The following is a 20,635-nucleotide window of genomic DNA, read 5'->3' on the forward strand; positions in this document are numbered from 1 at the left end:
GAAAAAAAAAGAAAGAAAATCCATCTTGCCCTCGCTTGATAATCTTTGAAACTACAGTCGGAGTGGTATCTCTTGGCGTATTTCATCTAGCAAGAAAATAGATCCCGTAGCATCATTTGCTTTATTTCCGGCTCATTTTCCAGAACTTTGTATCACTAATGGAAATCTGAAAAACAGGCTGTAACCTGCTTCATGTTCCAATCAATTTGCTCTTTTTTTGAAAATAAATGCACCTTTTTCATATTCGATATGTTACTGATATTGCAGCCTAAGTTACTGTCTGATAACGATAGAGCCGATAGCAAATCTGCGTGAATGTTGGATGATTTTCTTTTCTCTATGAAATACAATATTAGAATTGATCAGGTGATACTAGCCAAACACGGAACAATCGTGAACAACAGTGGGTATGAGAAAATGACACATTTATTAGATAGAAGAGCAGGAACGGTGTCGGGAATGTACCGCCTGTGCAAGTGCTAATCAGAAATTTTGGATGTAGATTGACATAAGGAAATACAATTTTTATGTCTTAACAACAGACCCGTATCAATAACGAATCGGGACACTAATTAACTTGAAAATGGTACTGATTTTGTTAAAACACTCACATGCCCCCATTGGAGAACCGCCGTTTTAGAAACATACTTAGCGATAGTCATAATTCCTTAAGTGTCCATGACTAAAAAGTGAAGCGCGGAGAGTCTCTGTCACCAAAATGCACAGGTCAGTTAATGTCGTCAAGATTCAGTCAAAATGCACAGTCGGTGCATAACACTATATTTTCGCTCACGATCATTTTTTCACAATGATTTCAATTTGCTTGTTGCATTGCAGACTTTTTAGCATGCATCGTTTTAATCGGGGGAGGTAATTGCAGTACCCGGGGAAAAACAATACACACTCAAGCACGGGTACAACATGCAACTTTGAGCAACTGGTACTGTAGTGGGTTTGGGCGCTTAGTCTGCGTCTGAGCGTTTGGGGGTGAGTTGTGCCTGACAGCAGTTCCTTACAAGTGTGTGTGTGTCACATTTGATAAACGCTTGAAAGTGCATCAGCAAGGTGGCTCACCTTGCCCACATGCTAGGGTATCAGTACCTTAAAGGGATGCTAAAGGTATTTAGCCATTTTTTGCAGTAAAAAGTGAATATTTTTTCTGTAATTTATTCCATCCATCCATTTTCTTGGCGGCTTATCCTCCCTAGGCTCACAGGCGTGCTGGAGCCTATCCCAGCTACATTCAGGCAGTAGGCGGGGGTACGGCCTGAACCGGTTGTCAGCCAATCACAGGGCGCACAAACAGTCATTCACACTCACAAACACACCTTGGCGAAATCTGGGGTGTCCAATACAGCACGCATGTTTCGGGAAACCAGAGTACCAAGAGGTAAAGCCCGTGTGGGCACGGGGAGAACGTGCAAACTCCACACAGGGGGGCCGGAGCCTGAATTGTAGGTTTTCTCCGGGTGCTTCGGTTTCCTTCCACATTGTCCAAAACACGCATGCTAGGTTTACGGGACACTCTTGTCAACTTGGCCTTAGGTGACTTTGTGAGTGGGATGGCGTGTTTGTCTAAGTGTGTTGTCTGCAATTGGCTGGTCAGGGTGAACCACGCCTTATGCCCAAAAACGGCTGGAATAGGCATCAGCAGGCCTGCAACCCTCGTGAGAAGAAGCAGCTGAGAGAATGGATGTATGTAAAGACAAAACAAACTGTTCTACTGGTGAAAATGTCTAAATAAGCTCAATATCCCTGGAGATACCGTAATTCCCCAAATATAGGTGACCATTTTTTTTCCCTAAAATGAAAGCCAAAAGTAGGGTGTAAAACGGTAATTTAAAGATTATTTTTTTATTCTGCACCATTCGAGGAAGAATAATCTGTCAGACGCATAAGCAGCGTTTTGACGCACAGATGCGCATTTTTATATCGGCCATATTCTTACTTACAATAATTAACGTAGCGGGATGAGCGAGAGGGCGGATATCAGTTGGTTGTAAGCGGCAAGTGCTTGTTGCAGCTAAAGGCAGCTCGTGTTAGCTGAGGTTGTTACGGCACCATTGTCAATAAAAGAAGCGAGCAGACTGAACCAATGTCCGAGTCCATCCTTGTTCACGCACGGGAACGTTACGTTACAGTTGCAAGGTATACAGCTGCGAGAACACGGATAGCTATTCCATTAGTCTCGATTATTAGTCTTTTGGCATATACACGCCAAATCATAAACCTGGTGAAACGCGGATTTACGCTGGCGCAACAAACTGATAACTTACGGATATGAACGCAAGAAAATATAAAGAGTTTAGGAAGATGACATTTATTCTGTTGTATGGTTTTGACATTGTCGCCAAACTGCTGGCGCATCCACTAAACGGTAAAAAACAGATTTTGGCCTATATTTGGGGAATTACGGTACTCCATTTCTTTTTTTTTTTTTTAAACTCCTCAAACAGCAGTATTTGAGAGCAAACACTCGCCGTTCACAGTGCTAGTAGATGGCGCGCGCATGCCGAGGAAAAAAATACTCACGGCTTCGGCAACCTGCCGGTACGCCACAAACACAAGAGAGAAAATTCTGAGAGCTGAGAGCGCGAGCGGGCGGGCGGCTCGTGAAGGGGCGGGCGGGCGGGCCACTCACTTCTCCAGCAGGGCCAGCGCGGCGTGCGGGTTGACGCGCAGATACTTGCAGCCGGCTTTGCCGTAGTCGGCCAGGTAGGCGGACCAGTCCCACTGCGTAAACAGCTCCAGCAGCTGCCACGACAACAAAATAAGTGACCCGCGTTTCAAAGTGTTGCATAACCCGCCGGCTCCCCGCTCAACCCCCCGCGCCGCCGGGAGCCCCGGTGAACTCCGGGTAACACCAAACACGCGAGAGGGAAACCATATGTGAGCGAGGGATGAGAGAGGACGAGGGGGATGCGGAGGGACGGCGAGCGAAACCACATGTTGGGGGAAGGGAGTGGAAATACGCGAGCCGCTTGGACGACGGCCGCCGGTGCCTTTGAGCGGGCGAAGCGCGCGGCGTCGCCCCGGCGCGACCGCTCGCAAACAAAAGTGCCGCAAGACGGCGGCGGGCGGGCGGGCCGAGGAGCAGGAAAGTCCTTCCGCAAACAAAAAGCTTTCGGTTACCTTTGATGAAGCGCAACGCCTTCAAACGGACCTCTTTTTACATGATATTCTCAACATCTAGAATGGATTTACCGCCTGGGAAAAAATAGAACAACTTTGAGTTTTTCGCTCGAATAATCCAGAGCTCGCGCTTCTCTATTTTTTTCCCATGATGTACCCCCAGGAAAATTCTTTTTGGAGTACCCCCTCACCAGCATAAGGCGTGTTTGGCTTCAGAAAAAGACCTTCGTACTTTGGAACTAGAATCGCGGCGGCGCATCGACTCTCGAAGATAAATCGCGCGACATCATTTGTTTTATTAGATTCGGCAAAAAGTTGCTACGTGTTCCGATCAATTTACCGTAAATTTCCGACGAAAACCCGCAACTTTTTTCTCATGATTTGAGCCCCGCATCAGTAAAGCAAACGTACGTATGTATTTATTTAAGGCAGGGGCGTCAAACTCAATTTTATCGCGGGTCACATTGGCGTTACTGTCAGACGGTCGGTACGACTGCGAAATGAAATCCATTTTAGGCGTGTTTGTCAAACTGATAACTAGTTTTGAAATCAGTAAGAACTTTTCAAAAGAGAAATTGGGAACAAAAAATGCCCACCCCAAATGTTTTAAAGTTGAAAACAGCTAGCAAATTTGGTATTTCAACCAGAAAGTTGGATTTTGCGGCCCACATAAAATGATGTGGCCAGGTGGATCTGGCCCCCTTGGCTATGAAAATATGTTTGTGCAAAACATGCAGGCATGTTCAGAATGTTGGAGAAAAAACGTTTTAAAAAAAGTTTTAAAAATACAAAAGAAACACGTTTTCATCTTTCTACATAAATATATGGTGCATTTTTCATTCTTTTTTCACAATTTTTACTGCGGCGTCTTATATACTTGTCTTATAGATCGAAATTGATGGTAGTTTGGAAAAATGACCAAAATGACTGTACCTGCAGAAACCCTGTTATAATCTCGTACAGCTTCACAAAACTTGATTTGAGAACTGCTGATCTATTGCATTCCGAATGCCCAAGTAGGAGTTAAAAATCGAATGTTTACGTCTCACAAAGCAGATATTCGTTTAACTCCTGCCATTTTACCAGCGCTTCAAAATATTGCGTTGAGTCCTGCCGGAAAATTTCGTTGGACGTTTTCCCATTCTTTAGTATTCATCAGTAGAACATCACTTTGAATATCGGCTAACGGTCGACCGATAATCGGTATCGAAAATAGCATATGGGTCGATCTCTAACATCCACCCGGAGCGAATTGCGCCCGCCAACTACGGCCGGCGTTTTTCAAACAGGAAGCGCGTGCGCGCACGCGCAGGTGCTACGGGGCCGGACGAAAGCGCAGAACAATGACCCGATGGCGAGACCGCCTATCGGTCGGTTGTTGCCATGACCGCCGGCTGACCCGCCGTCACGGCGATAAGGCCCGGCCACAGACGGGGCAGGAAGTTGAGGCGGGGGTCGAGAAGAACGCCGGGCGACCTCTCCCACACCGACGCAAGCTTCGAGTCATAAATCCCGCAGATAAGAGCGCTTTTACTCCGCGCCGTCATCTCGGGCGCCGCGTTAGCGCGAGCCGCCGTAGCCGCGCACACATGTGCCATCAGATAAGAGATTTGCGGGGCTCTTAAGGCCACTTTCCGCGCTCCCTGGCACCAGTCGTCCCTCTGACCTTGCACTGCACTTGTATGTGCGTGTGTGTCAATCTCATATCACGTAATCACCCTTTAACCCCAGATAAAAGTACCTAGCGCTTATTCTCGCACATGTGATGGACATACAGTAGGCTGAACCTTAACTGCAAAAAGATGCGGATATTGGGATTTTTGCTTGAGCTTTCAGGATAAATTGCAGTATGAGCGTTCCAGGTGAACTTAAGTTGACCTTTGAAGCCCCTCTGTGGCAATTTTGCCGCCGTTTGGGCCATTGAAAAGGACACGTCCTTAATTTTCGGGTCAAATTCTGCTATTTTCGATGTTATTGTGGATGAGACGCACCAAAACTTTGGCGACCATGTAAAAACGATAGAAAAACAATAAATATCATCGTTGTAAATTCTTCATATTCTCTTGTTTTCATACCCGTAAGTTATTTATTTGTTGCGGGTTAAGAATGTTTCAGATTTCCCACATTGTGAGCGGTCGGTGAACGTCGCGCCAGCGTAACGTTGAATGTTAATTTCTCCATTAATAGTCGTGTTCCTTCAAGTTTATGATTGTGTGCATATGCCAAAAGATGGCAATTAATAAACGAGTCAATATCTGGAATATCTTTTCGTGTTCTCTAACAAGGGCGCATAGCTCCGTATCTTGTCACTCTTAATTGAATCAGCTGGAGACATCAAAACCTTTACACCATCCTCTCGGTTTTAGTAATATTCCTGTGCGCGAACAAAGACGGACTCGGACGTTTGCTCGGTCTGCTCGCTTCTTTTATTGAAAATAATGGCGTAACGAGATGAGCTGCCGTTAGCTGCGACAGGCATGGCCGCAACTGACTTCCGCCCTTTAGCTCGTCCCATTACGGTATTATTATAAGTAAGAATATGGCTGGTATAAAAACGTGTACCTATGTGTTCATTCATCAAAAAAAGTGCGTCTTATATTTGGGGAAATTTACGGTATTTTTTTACTGCAAATTTTTTGATCGGACCTGTCCAACCAGACAGCCTTTTGCTTTGGCAGTCAAACAAGAATTTTTGATCGATGGATATATACGCATGTTCACGCACCGAGAAGCAAAAAGGAAGTAAGAGACCAAAGAAGAAGAAAAAAAAAACTTCCCGGTGTCCATCAAAACGGTCGTGCTTCCCGCTTGTAAAAGCGGTCACGTTGGCATGTGCGCGCACGCCATCGAGCATTTACACGTCCATCCGCTGCTCGTCCTTCCGTTCGGCCTCTTTCACCCCGCTTTTGACGCCCCCCCCCCAACCCATGTGAGCGCTCACACGCTTGAAGGGAAGTGTCGGCCTCCCGAGGAGAGCGAGGGGGAGCGAGGTGGAAAGACCACCCTGTACGGATCACTTTCACCTGACTGGACGCTTTCACTCACCGTCAACATCGCGCCGAAGCCGAGATGGCGGGCGCCCGGCTAACCAGACCAGACAAACGCGTCGCCTTTGCATCCGCTTTCGACCTCTTGTCGCGCAAGTCTAAAAATAGATGTCTAAAATCCCATTACGGCTGAGGAGATGCCGTTTGTTCTTTTTTCAACCCTTAAAATCCCATTACGGCTGAGGAGATGCCGTTTGTTCTTTTTTCAACCCTTGTGCAGTATTTTGATCATTTTTGGATCCTTTTCTTCCCACATATGGAAACGCCCGCAGTATTTGAGCCAAGGGAGCGCACACGCCTGGTAGTGGAATAACTAAGCGGTCGTGCCAAGTGGAACTTTGACGTATCGTCGCTGGGTGAAATTTCAGCTCCCTCACGTCTTTTATTGCTTTCCTTCTGATGTTAAGATCAAAAGATTGGAGAAAATGCTGAAGAAAGGTTAAGAGAACCTTATTTTGAGCAGGACAAGAAGTAAGATTCTAGCTATCGAATATTTTGATATTTAAATAATCCGATATTCAGATAAAAATGTGAAAAATGTGGATTAATGGCTATAGAAAATGGATGGGTGAATATTTTTACTTTTACTGGATGACCAACTGTTTTTTGCTTGAATTGATATAACAGCAGACAGCATATTTGTTATCTGCCTTGGTATAATGATTAATGATGAAAAAAGGGGATCATGGAAAGTTATTGCGCTCTTAACTGGGAACTGTTCATTTGTTTATTTTATTGATGCGGATATTTTCCTCTTTTACTGAAAAAAAAAATTGGCTCCCGGTATCAGTTATCGACCTCCATGGCAACAAATAATTGGTCTCGGCTCCAACACATCTGTCTATTTCTAATCCGCATGCAAAACAGGCTTATGACAGATAGGAGAAAAAATATGAATTGAAAAAAAAAAAAAAAATCACATACATATGCATATGTGCTAAAAAAAAATCGAAATTAAGCCGCAGTGTGAACATATCTTAACGCAATTTCCACGCCCAGCACACATTTGCAACAATGCAGGCAAAATTAATGGCATAAAAGCAATGTATTTCATGGCATTATCTTTGATTTTTGTCCAATACAACAATATGAGTGTTTTATGGGGGTGGTGGAAGATATGAACACGGGGGGGAAAATTGATTTGCACAAGTGCATTCCATGAGCACATCACCCACGTTGCTGCACTCTGGTTTTTTTTTTTTTTACACGGTCAAATCAATCGGAAAATCCAATCAGCCACGTTGATCGGTTTTAGAAAATTTCTTTAAACGCGAAATTGACAGAGAAAAATGTCCGCGCTAGCGCACGGCTAACGCGGCCGTCAGCGTGATTTATCGAGCGGGCTCGGCGGGCGCGTACGAGGGCGTGCGGGAGCGCCGGGGCCGCGTGAGAACGCGGCGGTGGCGCCGGCCAAAGAATGCGCGTGTGAAAGCGGGGTTGGTGGCGGGGAAGGGGGGGGGGGGGGGCGCTGGCACATGACACATGACACATGTGAGGTATGAAAAGCTCCTTTTGACATGATAAGAAAGGCATCAAAAACAATGAGAGAAAGCGGAGGAAGGAGATGGACGGGAGGCGGGAAAAGGAGGGACCAGATGAGGAAGAGGAGGATGAAGCCCAGGCACTGCATCATCCCGACAGGCGCAGAAAGAGAAGCGAGGCGGGGAGAAAGCGGGATTGTGACAGCGGGGAGAAAGGGCTATCCGTCTCTGTCCGTCACCTCATTCATCCTCACCGCTCCGTCCTGCCGGCCCATCCGTCATCCGCTGTCACAAGCCCGCCCGCCCGAGTCCGAAAAGCACCGGCGTCGGGATGCTTCCCGTCGGGAGCCCCGCCAAGACTTTTTCGAAAAGCCGCCGATCCGTTTCTTTTTTTTTGCGGCGGTAGGCTTTTGGGGGTTTTATTTACGCTTTTTATTTCCGGCGGAAAATCATCTCCAATGGACCGTCTGTGAAATATTTTCATCAGTGCAAAAGAGTTTGGATTGAGGGGTGAGGAAATCTGAGAAAATAAAATCGTTTAGAAATAAAAAAAAAAGGTTGCAGGTGCTCCAGAGATTTCCCCTGGGGGTTATAGCCTAAAAAAATAGAAATGAAAATTTGCACACTTCAAATTATTCTCAACATAAAGTGCTCTCCTTTCTGATTATAGTAAAGACCTGTTCTCATATACAAATCATTAGCTTGGCTGTTAAAAAAGTGATTGTGATGCTAGGTGACGTTTGACCGTTTGGATCAAACTATTCTGACATGGGGGAGTTTTAGAATAGCCTTCGGAAGATGAAATTCATTCTATGAATTTAAAATATTATTTGGAAATATTTGCATAGTTTCATTTATTTTAAAAGCGTTTTGCATAGATGCTATTTCATATATTATATATATATATATATATATATATATATATATATATATATATATATATATATATATATATATATATATATATATATATATATATATATATATATATAAAATCTCAAGTAAATCTCTGAGAAGCACCACTGTAGAAAACGACTCATCATTAGAATGGGGCAAGGAAAAAAAAATGTGTTTCCGCGACCTGCGGAATGTAAAACGCTGCGATAAAACGACAAAATCACCTCTTGGACAAGTTTTTGCTCCCAAGAAGTTTTCGGATCGGGGGACGGGGACTTTTAAAGGACGTTTGTCCGAGCGGCGGAGGAAGACGAGGAGGATGGGCGGAAGGACAAAGTGGTGGTGGGGGGGGGGGGGGGGGGGTGAGGCGGCAAGGAGCGCAGAAGAAGAAGAAGAAGAAGACGACGACGTAGACAAAGACCTACTTGTCTCAAGTCACTGAAGGCCAGAAGCAACGTGTCACCCTGGAAGCCTGCGACCGGGCCGGCTCTGGCAAAACCTGTGGGAAAAACACAAACGGTCCACCCCCGGAGCGAGGGAAGAGAGGAGGAGGAGGAGGAGAGAAAAAAGGGAAGAATAAAAGACCTGGTTAGATTCGCTATGCATCAGGACAGATTGGCAGACAAATGACGGGCGGGGGGGGGGGGGGGGGGGGGGGGGGAGGGGGAGGGGAGGGGTGCCTGCTCGAGTCATGTCACAGAAGGGAGTGTGTGCATGCGCGTGCGTCTATGTGCGCGCGTAGCCTTTCCTTGTCGCGCCCGTGTCTCGGCGCCGCTTGGCCAACCGACCAAGCGGACGGCCGAGGCGTCCAAACTTTTTCTTCCGCGCGCGGAAAAATTCGCCGAGCCCACTCGGACGTTCCTCCGCTTGAATTCAACGCGATAAAAACAACGTCGGCCTCAGGTCGACAGCGCGTTACCGCGGAGCCCGAACCTCATATGTCCAAATATGGTCATTTTCGACCTCTGTCGCAAAACGACACCGGCATCATGTTGAACGCGCTCCAAGCTGTCCTTTTTCCTTTTGATTGTGTGCGCGTGCCAAAAGACCGCAATTAATAAAACGGAATACCTTCCCGTCTTCTCCAACCGGTGCGCTCCTGATTGAATAAGCTGGAGACGTCATCATTTTTTCATAATCCTCTTTAAGTAATATTCTTGTGCGGAAACAAGGATGGACTCGCATGTCGGTTCAGTCCGCCCGCTTATTTTTTTGAAAGTAACGCAGCATCCACCTCAGCTAACGCGAGCTGCCGTTAGCCGCAACGGCCGGTTGACGTCGTCTAGCTCGTCCCATTACGGTATTATTATCGTAAGTAAGAATGCGGCCAAAAAAACGCACGTCAAAACCGGATCAATCTCCCTCGAATGGTGGAAAACAATCAACAACCATAATAATTAAATGACCATTTATTGGACGCAGCCATAGTTTTAGCCTTAATTTTTTTGGAGAAAAAAGTGTGTCTTAAATTTGGGGAATTACGTTAGAACGTTAGAAAGGCTCTATGGAAAATGAATTTTTTTGAATCTCGCACCCAAAACAAAAAAAAATGACACTTACTGGGCGTATCGTTGTTTAGAATGCGCCGCAAGCAAATGGTGGCGGGCTAAAATGTCCCGCGGGTCGTAGCTTGGACACCACTGGTATAGGACGATGAGGCTTTCACTTCGCACAAAATGGCGGCCCCAACGCACCACGGCGCCGATTACACGCCTGCCATCTCCAGTGACCCCGTGACACACCAAAGGCGACCTCGCCGCTCGCCGCCGACTCAGCTTTGATTTCCTTTTTTCCTTCTTTGTTCCCTTTTTTTTTTTTTCTCTCTCCCCTTCTGATGTCTGTCACTTCCTTCCTGCGTCGGGCGCGGAGCATTTCGGCGGCCATCTTTCTCAAAGTCCGTTTGAAGCCCAAAGTTCACCTCTAATCCCTCCTTTTCAAAGTCCACGTTGGTTTTCATTCCCTGGCTCCCCTCACCCGTGCATGTTTCTCTCTTTTGTCTGCTGTACTCGTCTTTTTTCCTTTCCGCACCTCATTCATTTAATCCTATTTTCCCTCAGTGCCTTTCATCCCATTGCGCCTTTTGTCTCCTTTTAATCCATTTTAAATTGTGTCTTGGGGAGGGAAAAAAGTTCCGATTTTTAACGTGTGGCTTCATAGCGCCCGCGTTGGGTCGAAACACAAACTTCGCTTCGCGCTAGAAATACAACGAGTAGACTAAATTACAAACGTGTCTGATTTATAGCTGTAGTCAAATCCAAGCGTAAATCTTGAAACAGGAAAATACGATTTTCATATCCGAAATTGTTTTCTTACAGAATCTGCAGGCGGTTTCGTGTTTTTATTCTTTGAAGGCGTTATAGCTAATGCCAGTTCTCAATACGACTGAAGGAAAAGGACAGAGTGCTTTGGCGCTCACATCATTTGATAATCGGAAGAATTTTTTTAAATTTCATTTTGAAGGATGTACTGTCGTTAGCCTAGGTCAAGTCCGAGTCAAATCCCAAAGTCAGAGTCAAGTCCAAGTCATTTGAATTACAGTGGCGCCTCTACTTCCGAACACCTCGTTACGAAAAATTCAGGTCACGAAAGGCCTCGGCGGAAAAATATTGTCCATAGTAACGAGGGACAATGAATATGAGACTAGTTTTTTTAACTGTGGTCTCCCACTTAATCTTTCTTCGTTTCATCCACACTAACTACCAACAATTTACACCGTAGAACCAACAAACATAAAATTGACATTAGCTATGGCTAACATTGTACATATTCACATAAAAATGCATATGTAATACCACTTTGGGCTGTCACATCTGACGTTAGTGTTGTTAGCACATCATTAGCACTTTAGCAACGACATCACACAGGAAGCACTTCGCATGACCCCAAACTAAACCTAAATTCAATATTATTGCTCCTGTTGCTCAAGGCAGATAAGTGAACTGCATTCATATTGTCAACTGCTACAATTAATATGATTAATTTAAAGGCTTTAGGAGAATTTTTTTTATTATTGTTTACATTATATATTTTGATCATCATGCACCGATGTAATTCTAATATATATTTGTTACCTTTTTTTATGCTTTTTAAGAATTAATATTATTCATTTAACGGATTTAGGAGCATTTTTGGGGGCTTGGAACGGATTAGACTCTTTATATGTAAAAAGAGACTCTACTTATGAAAGAGTCACGTTGCGTCACACGCCGCTCACCTTCGCACTCGTCCACGTCGGCGTTGAGCTGGTGCAGCGCCCCCATGGAGATCTGCTTGACCTCGGGGTCGAGCAGCATCTGCAGCAGCGACGTGGAAATGTGCTTGCACGCCGACATGCACGCCGTCTGCGCCACTTTGCCCTGAGGAAGACACGCTGTTAAAAGAAAAGAAAGAAAAAAAAGCGGGGCAAGGAGCGAGGAAACTTGAAACCCGATCTTCTAGTTCACGACGGCTTTGCCTCGCATGGAAATCCAATTACACACGTTGGTAGAACACACACCGGACGTCCACACGCACGCAACCTCCGGGTCAGTCATAATAGGGTGAGATTGAGCGTGAAACGAGCTAATTGTGTTGACATGGTTCCAACTGACATGCTCACACAGGTGGCGGGCCGTGCATTTGCTACCTGCACTATTACAATTTAATTATTCAAGAACCCTTCAATAAGATAGAACAACGGTTCGCAACCTTTTTTTCCAATGATGTACCTTCTGTGAAAGATTTGTTGCAGCCAAGTACCTTCTTAACCAGCATAAAACATAGAGTAAAAGTCATATGACATTTAACATAACTTTGCAATATGTTCCAATTAATTAGCTCTTTATTTGAAAAGAACTATTCCTGTCATGGCATCAGAAACTTTTTGCTGATTCCTGCACGAACCTTGTTCAAATCTTGCGTGCCTTCACGTACCCCCAGGGATACTGGAACCCCCCCATTTGAGAACCGCTGCTAAAGTAAAAGGCTGTAAAACACATTTATCATCCAGAGCACTTCCCAATCAATTTATTAGACGGACCAGCGTTTCTCATATGGGGGTATAAGTACCCCTGGGAGTATGAGAAGGCACTTCAGGGGGTACCTGAGGGTTTCTGCAAGTAGCAACATCCCATGGCAGGTAGAGTACATTATTTTTTTCAAATTAAGAGCAAATTAAATGGAACATGAAACAACTTGTTGCTAAATTGAGTTGTGACCTTTGCAAAACGTTGTATGCCTTGATTTTTTTTTCAACAGAAGAGCTAGAGATAAAAAAAAAAAAAGTTTCTTCTGGAGCTGCTGTATAAAGTGACAGCAAAGCACTCCTTTTTAGATTCTTTTGTTTATTCTTTGTTTCACTCAAAAATGCTTTGCGCTGGTTAGTTTGCTGCAGTCATCGAAAAGTTTGAGAACCACTAAGAAGTACAATGAGGCCAACATGGAAAGGGGTCGAGGTGGCCTCAAAATGATGGGAGTAAAAAAAGAGACAACTGACATGTGTCAACCCCCCACGCACCCCCCCCAAACATCCATCATTATGAAGTGGTCGCGCTTGGATGTGGTCGCCTGGTGACAAGGATCATGATGGATCCTGTTGGCATCTAATTTGCCCCCCGCCTTCCAGGGCTCCCCGCACTTGTGGCTTTTCGCGCGCACACACACATTAAACAAACGTGCACGACTGCGCCTCGACACGCCACATGCTGCTGGCTCGACTCTCGGGCCAGAACGTGGGGGGGGGGGGGGGGGGGGGGGGAGTTGAGGGTTAGCAAGGTGCCACACAAATACTCACCGGCAAGATAGCATGTTCTATGGGCGCTCCCTAAATGGCGAGAAACATAAACCATAAATACGCTACTCGCCCGAACGTTCGGCTTTTGGCTAAAATTTCTAGATAGTATCCAGTTGGATGCGTACTTTCACAACTTCACACAAAGGCCTGTGAAGGTTGTCTGGAGTAGTGTGTGTGTGTGTATATATATATATATATATATATATATATATATATATATATATATATATATATATGTATATATATGTATTAAATATGCAATATCTCTCAACGCAAAATTCTATATACAATAAACATGTCAAAATGGGTACTGCGTCTCGATGTTTGAAGTGAGAGATTACCGTAATTCCCCAAATATAAGACTGTTTTTTTTTTTCAAATGAAAGTCCGGGTGCGTCCTATAAACGGTAACTTAAAACTGTGATGTTCTAATTTGATTTTATTCGACACCAGTCAAGGAAGATCGACCCGTCAGCCACAAGCCAAATTTTGATTTTTTTATCGGTTGTACTCTTCCGTGCAATGGTTATGGAATTGGGAGAAGCTAGAGCAGAGGTGTCCAACTCAATTTTAATCACGGGCCACATTGTAGTTCTAGTTTCTGTCAGAGGGCCGGTTTGACCGGGAAATTCAATTTTTGGGTGCGTCACTAAAAAAAAAAAAGGTTGAGAACCACCGACATAGAAAATACAAGAATTTGACTCTAAAATTGAAAAGAAATTGAATTCAGTTGGTAAACAGGCTGAATCATGAAATAATATGCGCTGTGAATACTTTTCAGCTGGACTCTACTACCGAGGTATGTGAAAAGGCAAAGGAGTTCTAAAAGGGCTTTTTTAACTAACGTATGAGCATCGTGTAGGGCCAGAAAGGATTGCGCCTATCTCAATTTATCGTAAAAGGGGAAAAAAAAAAAAGGAGCCTCCGTTGGCGGACCGCGGGGCACTTTTCCGCCACGTAACCATCTCCTCATGGTCACGCTACCAGGATATGACTTTTGGGCCCGAGTGCCAGCAAGTCCACCTCTCTCATTTCAGAGGGTCACGCCACTCAGATTTACTGATCCGCAGCATCCGATCTGCTTAGGCGGCCCCACTCTGTGTGTGTGTGACAGGGTCACGTCCGGGGCTCGTGGGGGTGTAAAGTAAAGCTCCTTAGAAGTGCTGAATAACACTTAGCTCAACCGCCCCGCGCGCGCGCGCGCATGCTTGCGTTCGGACATCCTCGCGACGATAGGACGAGCCGGACGGGGGCGGCGCCGCGCGTCCATGGAGTCAATAACCTGAGCTGCGACGTAATCTGCGGCTGAGAGCTTTAATGAGCTGAGCCGGGCGCTGCGATAACGAGCTTAAAGCTAAACCAACTAAAGCGCCTCGTAACCGCCGATTTATATATGAATGGACTATCAATAGACCCCGAAGGCGGAGGGAAGCCATCTTTTGTTGCCGTTGTTGTTGACGACGTGTCAACTGCGGGGGGGTGCGTGTTTTAAACCGGGACCCCGGCACCGAGTCATGAGAGGCTCCCAAAGGACCCATTTCACGGTTTCCGTCGACCGTTCCGATTATATTATCTCAGCATTGTGAATTTTGAACTGAATTATATGTACCGTAAATTTCAGACTGTAAACTGATACTCTGCAGGTCCGGAATGACTTGCGTTTCTTTTTTTTTTTGCTCACCACCAGGGGGCAATCTCCCGGTAAACAAGGGCAGACAGAAGAAGACACTATCAAAAGTATTGTAAACTGCTATTTTACTCAGGAGGCGTCTTCAGGTGCGTCTTATATTTAGGTGATTATGGTATTTTGTTTATTTGTAGCCCTTATTTATTTTTTAAATTCCAGCCCCATCTTTTCCTCCTGATTCTGATCATCTGAAAGTCCATTCTAATTCTCTCAAACATACACCATAAACGGGAGCGTTTTTCTGCCATGGAAAATTAGCTGAACATGCGGCGGACAAATCGGTGTATTCAAATTAGGCGAGCATAGCAAGTGGCAACGTAAGATGGCCGCCAACGGCTTCTCTCGATGGCGAGTAAGCGGTCATGCTAGTCCGTTCATACTTTGGTGATTTTTCATGTCACGTTCGCTCGGACCTTCGTAGTACAAGGACGGCGGCTCCACTCACGGGCAGGTTGGTGAAGACGCTGAAGGTGCTCTTTAGGAAGGCCATCAGGTCCAGCAGGTAATCGCTGGGCGCCGGCGTCGCGCCGCCGGGTACGCTCGCCATCCAGTCGTAATCCGCCAGCTGCAGGAACTGGTCAATTTTGGCGTTGAGGCCGGTGTAGATCTCGGCCTCGGCGGCGTGACGAGCGTCCTGCGGGAGCGGACGGGTCGTGACGGGAAAGTCCGGCAAACGCGTCGGCGCCGGCGCTCACCTTAAACGTGGACGTCCCGTACAGCTTGGTGGCGTTGGCCGTGTCCGAGGGGACGTTGGTGATGTTTGATATAAACTCTTCCAAGAAGTGGCAGCTCTGCTCCAGGTGGGTGGTGTTGATGATCACCTGCACCAACTGGCCGCGAGCGGGAAAGCGCCACAAGCTCTTCTAGGCGGGCCCATAAACCATCCGCTCAAATTGTCAAAGATCACAAATGATGTTTCACCTCAGCCAGCCCGACATTCTTCTTCTTTATGGCGTAGTGCAGACAGTGGCTCAGGGTTCGGGTTAGCAGCAGATTGGTGGATTTGCGGATCATGTCGTCCACCTCTGTGGAGCTGACAGAGTACGCAAACACCTCATGAGTTGGATCTGACCAAAAAGACTTTGAGGTTCAAGGAAAAGCTGCCGTTTTCGACCCTCCGCTTGAAACAGAACTCAAAATAGACCAATTTTTCCCACATATTTGAACAGCGTTAACTCGAATGCAAAATAAGTCATATTGTGTCCATTTCAAGGCTTAAAATGGTTATATATATAGTGTACCTCAAATTCAACATAGTATTCTAAAGTATTTGAATATGGGGTGTTTGGATGGTGAAGTTGAATACTGTAGCGGCTCTTCAGGGGTTAAGTGAGTTTTTGCAGGTATCGGCAAACCAAATTTAATATTGTGACAGGAAAAGTCCGTTTTTCTTTTCAAATTAAGAGCAAATTAATTGGGGTACTCAATTGAAAGAATTATTACACGAGAAGTACATCTCTGAAAGAGGGTTGAACCACTGTCCTACTGAATATAGTAGGACCCCTCCCCAAGGGTACCCTCATGTGAGAACCACTGTTCTGAGATTGGAATTTTGGTTATGGATTCTCCCTCAACGGGCGACGAGAAGCTCGCGTTTGCCGCTCCGAGTTCCGGAGCCACTTAGCGATTCTCCGACAGGCTCTTGAATTCGTTTGCTTTGAAATGTGCCCGGCTGAAGAAAAACAGGCTTTGGAGGTCCGCTCAAGGTTTTCTTTCCGGGCCAAAGCCGGCGTCTCGGGACACGCACGGCAGCGAAATCTCAATCAAACAGAGCGGGGGGGAAGAAACAAACAACTTGGGGTTGGGTTTTGTGCATACATGTGCGATTGTGAGTTCGATTCCAAGGGCCTGTGGCTAACGCGCGCATTCCGGCCAATTCGCTCGATTGTCTGTGCCTGGAACCGAAAAGGCACACGCGCAAACTTCTGCTCACTCTGCACTTCTCCAGGAATTTTTTCCCCCTGCTTTGAATCGTTGGAATGTATTTAGGATTCTTTTACTTTTTTGGAAACACAGCGAGTTATAACTGTAGCTCACCCCCGGCGGCATGGCGTGTGCGTGTGTGTGTGTGCGTGCGCGCAAGAGAAAGCGTGTGTCAAAAAGTCAACGTCCGCGAGTGAACTCTGCAAGCGCGCAAATATAGACGCTCCGCAGAATTTTGATCGAATTTCATTGCCTTTGCGCTGCCATCAGCCACAACAGATGTGCAAAAGGAAGGGGGGGGGGGGGCCTCTGCGCGTGGGGGGTGGGGGAGACATCGCAGCCAGAGGGAGGCCAGAGGGAGGCCAGCGCCGCGGCGTCCGGAGGCCAAAGGGCACGTAAGCAGCTACTTAAACGCTAGCTATGCTTCCCTGAATGCGAAGACTTGTCCGGGGCGGATTACGGGGCAGATTGCGAGCCAACGTTGACAACACTACAGTAGCTGCATCCCAAGTGGAGCAACCGGAACGCGCCAAGGCGGACACGTGCGCGCCTGCGTGGCCGAAAAAGCGCTTGGAGCGAGCGCCGTCTGCAATGGCTTTTGTTTGCTCTCCAAGCCTCGCCGCCGCATGTTCTTTGTCGACGAGTTTATCCTTTATATACATATAGGTAACTGTGTAACATTTAACATGCCACGGTGCTTTAAATGAGATTTGCTGATACCGGTAGAAACCGTTCAAATCACACGTCACCCCCGTTTGTAAATCGCTGCTTTAAATCCAATCCAGTGTGATTTTAGCTCAATAACCCAACAACTTCAAGCCGAGCTCCTGCCTTTCTTTATTGCTGTGTTTTATTTAACGAACGCGCTATTCCGAAATGACTTATGCTTTTCGTTTGTGTGTGTGTGTACATGTGTGGCCCAGTCCCAGTTTTGCGGAATCCTCCCGCCGCCTGATTGCTCATCTCCTCAGTGGAAAAGTAGCCGCTTTGTTTGAGTTCCTTCTTACATCAAGCGTAACCGGCTGCGCGCGCGTACGCGCGTGTACTTGAAGATCAAATTGTGGCGGCCGCAACGATCGGCGGCGCAGCCCCACCTCGCGGTCGTCACTATGACGAGACTCGCGTCGCACCCGTTAAAGAAGCGACCTCTTCGCGCCTTCTCGTTTTGAGAGCGGTCTCGAGCACGGTCCGATTTCGAGAGCGTTTTTTTCTTTGGGGGGGTAAGAGAAGGACGAGACGGGCCTGTGAGCCTCGGCGGCGCAGCAAGAATTTTGATGAAGGGGAGAAAAGGGAGAAAAGAGGCAGCGTGTACCTGAGGTGCAGGTCTTCAGAGTATTTGAGACAAGCGTAGATGAACTCTTTGAGCTGGCAGTAGACTTTTGGCACAAACTCGGAGAAGGGAAGCTTCTTAGGGAAGGGGAGCTGCACACAACGCGGCGCATTTTCATGTCAATTGCAATGTGGGATTGGGGGCCTTTGTGTGCCTCTAGCGCCCTCTACCTTCTCCAGCTCGGGGTCTTGCAGGGGAAATTGCGAGGTGTAGTGTCTGTACTCCTGCTCGGTGGTCACCGGGATGGGACTGAAGTTGTCCTGGTCCAGCACCTGCCTGTTGGAGGACATGCAGGTGATCAAATGTCTTTTTTTGGGTTTTTTCTTGCTGAGCGCACAAGAAATCAGCTACAATCATCCCACAGGGGAAGGAGAAGGAGGGGGGGGGGGGTCATTCTAATGCTTGAGGTTTTCCTCCCCCCTCAGTCCCCCGCTTTCATCGCCCCCTTTCTTGTTTGGCTCTGGAGACTTCGGACGTTCCAACGTTCCATGGAGAGGCCGTGAACCGGAGAGTGCTCCCTCTCCAACAATGCAACACATTCCTGTGGCTTTCCCGTGTGTGTGCGCGTGTGCGCACGTGGGGAAGAGAAAGCAAGACGTTTAAGTGTGTTTGTTTGTGCGCCGGCTCTCAAAGTCCCACCGGTGTCACCACACAGACGGAGGAACAATGGCGCGCGGTGCCCTCACACACATCTTGCGAGGGGCACTACCCATCCTGAATGTTCCGGACGTCGCTTTAAAAGGCTTCCTGCCTCTGGATGCTCGTTAAACTTCAAATACGGGGACGTTTCCCACCAAACTGGTTTGTGTGCGGCCTTTTGACCGGGCGAGCTCTGAGGGGTCAGGAAGGTGTCGGCCGACAAGTCCCGGCGTACCTGAAGGTGACGTTCCATCTCTTGAGGAGGATCTCGCTATACTGCTCCCGCATCTCCAGCAGCATGTCGAAAAGCTGCGACACCGGGAAGCCGTAGCCCTGCGGGTCGGGAAGACGCGGTCGGCGGTCATTTGCGCGCCCGTGGGTAAAGCGGAGCCTTCGGTCGCGAGCGGGCACGTCGTCGCGGCGGCGAGATTCATTTTCCGTGAAGAGAGTCCAGGACCGCAGTCCTCCAGTTCAGACGCTACGTGTTTTGGACTTGACTCGGACCTGTCTCGGCCTCGATACAAACGAATCCAACTAGGCTCCGATTTTGAAGCAATTTATTCGGGGACGAGGCGCAAAAGTGGCGAGTTTTTGTAAAAGAAACGACGATTTTCTAAAAGAAATCCAGAAACTGTTTTTACATCGATAGTCTTTTAACGTAATCAAGAGGTATTTTTTTTTTGCATATTTTGGAACTGATTTAGTTCATTCATTGTGCTATGTTTGGCTGGATCTTTGTTTTTTTTTGGTGCCACCTCTGGCCGCTGTTGATATTACATTTTGTAGTGAGGAAGGACGGTGTGGTTTGAGAGCAGTCACTGTCGGTGACAAATACCTTCTTTCTACGAGTAAAATCTGGCTGTAAGTTGTACGTTTTTTGTAAGAATTTTGTCATTTATGATAATATGCCCAAAATTGGTTGGTTTGTCGATCCAACAACTTGTGACTGTGGATAACATTCAAGCTAATGTCACTTCTTATCTCCAGCATGTTATATAGAGCTGCCTTGTACCTGTATGTGTTTAGCGCTTTAGCATTTTCGTTTGTTTAGTATTATGCAAAGGTTTTGCCTCGAAGGCTACTTATTTGCATTTATTAACGTTTTGACTTGAAATGAATGACTTTTGTATTTCAGTTATATGAATTATTCAATCAATGTAATTTGTGTACATTGTTGTACCATTGCTCGGTCCGTGGTGAGAAAAAGGTTCGGATTTAGTGGATCCATAAAGCAACCCCAGCCACTACTGTAGCTTCTATTCTATGCGCCTTATAATTCCGTGCACCTTCTATATGAAAACATATTTTTAAAAGGTCATTCGTTAAAAGTGCGCCTTATAATCCGGCGTGCCTTACGGTATAGTGCAGAACATACGGTACAACCCTGAGAAGCGTGTTCCTTTCATCAAAACAACTTCTTCCGTACCTGAAGCGTGTCAGCAAAGAGGACGATGAGATTCTTCAGATCCAGCACCAAGTCCGGGTCGTCACAATAGGACTGAGAACACACAGACTTGGATCAGTATGCGTATACGTTTGTTGGGTTTTTTTTGACATTTGTCTCGTGTGTCCCTACAGAGTGCGTCCTCAGAGCGGCCACAATTTTGGACAGCGCCAGCTCCCAGAGTTCATCCACATAGGCTCTGTTGACCAAACCTTGCGTGGTGTGAAGAACGTGATCCTCCACCACAAAGAACCTGAGAAGGAGAACGCCACGCTATGAAGGTA

General features: G+C 46.6%; 2 protein-coding genes across 7 annotated transcripts in view; one reads left to right on the top strand and one right to left on the bottom strand.

The window, feature by feature from the left end:
* tkfc (triokinase/FMN cyclase) overlaps positions 1 to 20,635 on the top strand; it is a 104,473-nt gene that overhangs the window by 61,545 nt on the left and 22,293 nt on the right. For both annotated transcript variants that reach the window (XR_015865603.1, XM_088414761.1), the window contains exon 6: positions 20,486 to 20,632. The gene's annotated coding sequence lies outside the window, so the exon portion shown is untranslated. The remainder of the gene's footprint in view (positions 1 to 20,485; positions 20,633 to 20,635) is intronic.
* Positions 1 to 20,635, bottom strand: part of exoc6b (exocyst complex component 6B) — a 32,184-nt gene that overhangs the window by 296 nt on the left and 11,253 nt on the right. Inside the window, exons 11-21 of one of the 5 annotated variants that reach the window (XR_015865594.1) lie at positions 20,484 to 20,604; positions 20,334 to 20,405; positions 19,143 to 19,240; positions 18,439 to 18,544; positions 18,251 to 18,360; positions 15,937 to 16,048; positions 15,711 to 15,845; positions 15,461 to 15,649; positions 11,772 to 11,913; positions 8,983 to 9,056; positions 2,533 to 2,754 (exon numbers count right to left, since the gene is read on the bottom strand). Coding sequence is in view for 4 of the 5 variants with exons in the window: in XM_088414692.1 (XP_088270818.1) it covers positions 2,533 to 2,754; positions 11,772 to 11,913; positions 15,461 to 15,649; positions 15,711 to 15,845; positions 15,937 to 16,048; positions 18,251 to 18,360; positions 18,439 to 18,544; positions 19,143 to 19,240; positions 20,334 to 20,405; positions 20,484 to 20,604 (1,307 nt within the window). In the remaining variant the exon portion in view is untranslated. Of the gene's footprint in view, positions 1 to 2,532; positions 2,755 to 8,982; positions 9,057 to 11,771; positions 11,914 to 13,338; positions 13,359 to 15,428; positions 15,650 to 15,710; positions 15,846 to 15,936; positions 16,049 to 18,250; positions 18,361 to 18,438; positions 18,545 to 19,142; positions 19,241 to 20,333; positions 20,406 to 20,483; positions 20,605 to 20,635 lie in introns of those variants that run through there. The other 4 variants (XM_088414684.1, XM_088414692.1, XM_088414702.1 and 1 more) reach the window with 4 other exon arrangements.

Source organism: Hippichthys cyanospilos, chromosome 1, assembly GCF_059441005.1.
Source record: "Hippichthys cyanospilos isolate Australia breed blue-spotted pipefish chromosome 1, RoL_Hcya_1.0, whole genome shotgun sequence".
NCBI classification, from domain to species: Eukaryota; Metazoa; Chordata; class Actinopteri; order Syngnathiformes; family Syngnathidae; genus Hippichthys; species Hippichthys cyanospilos.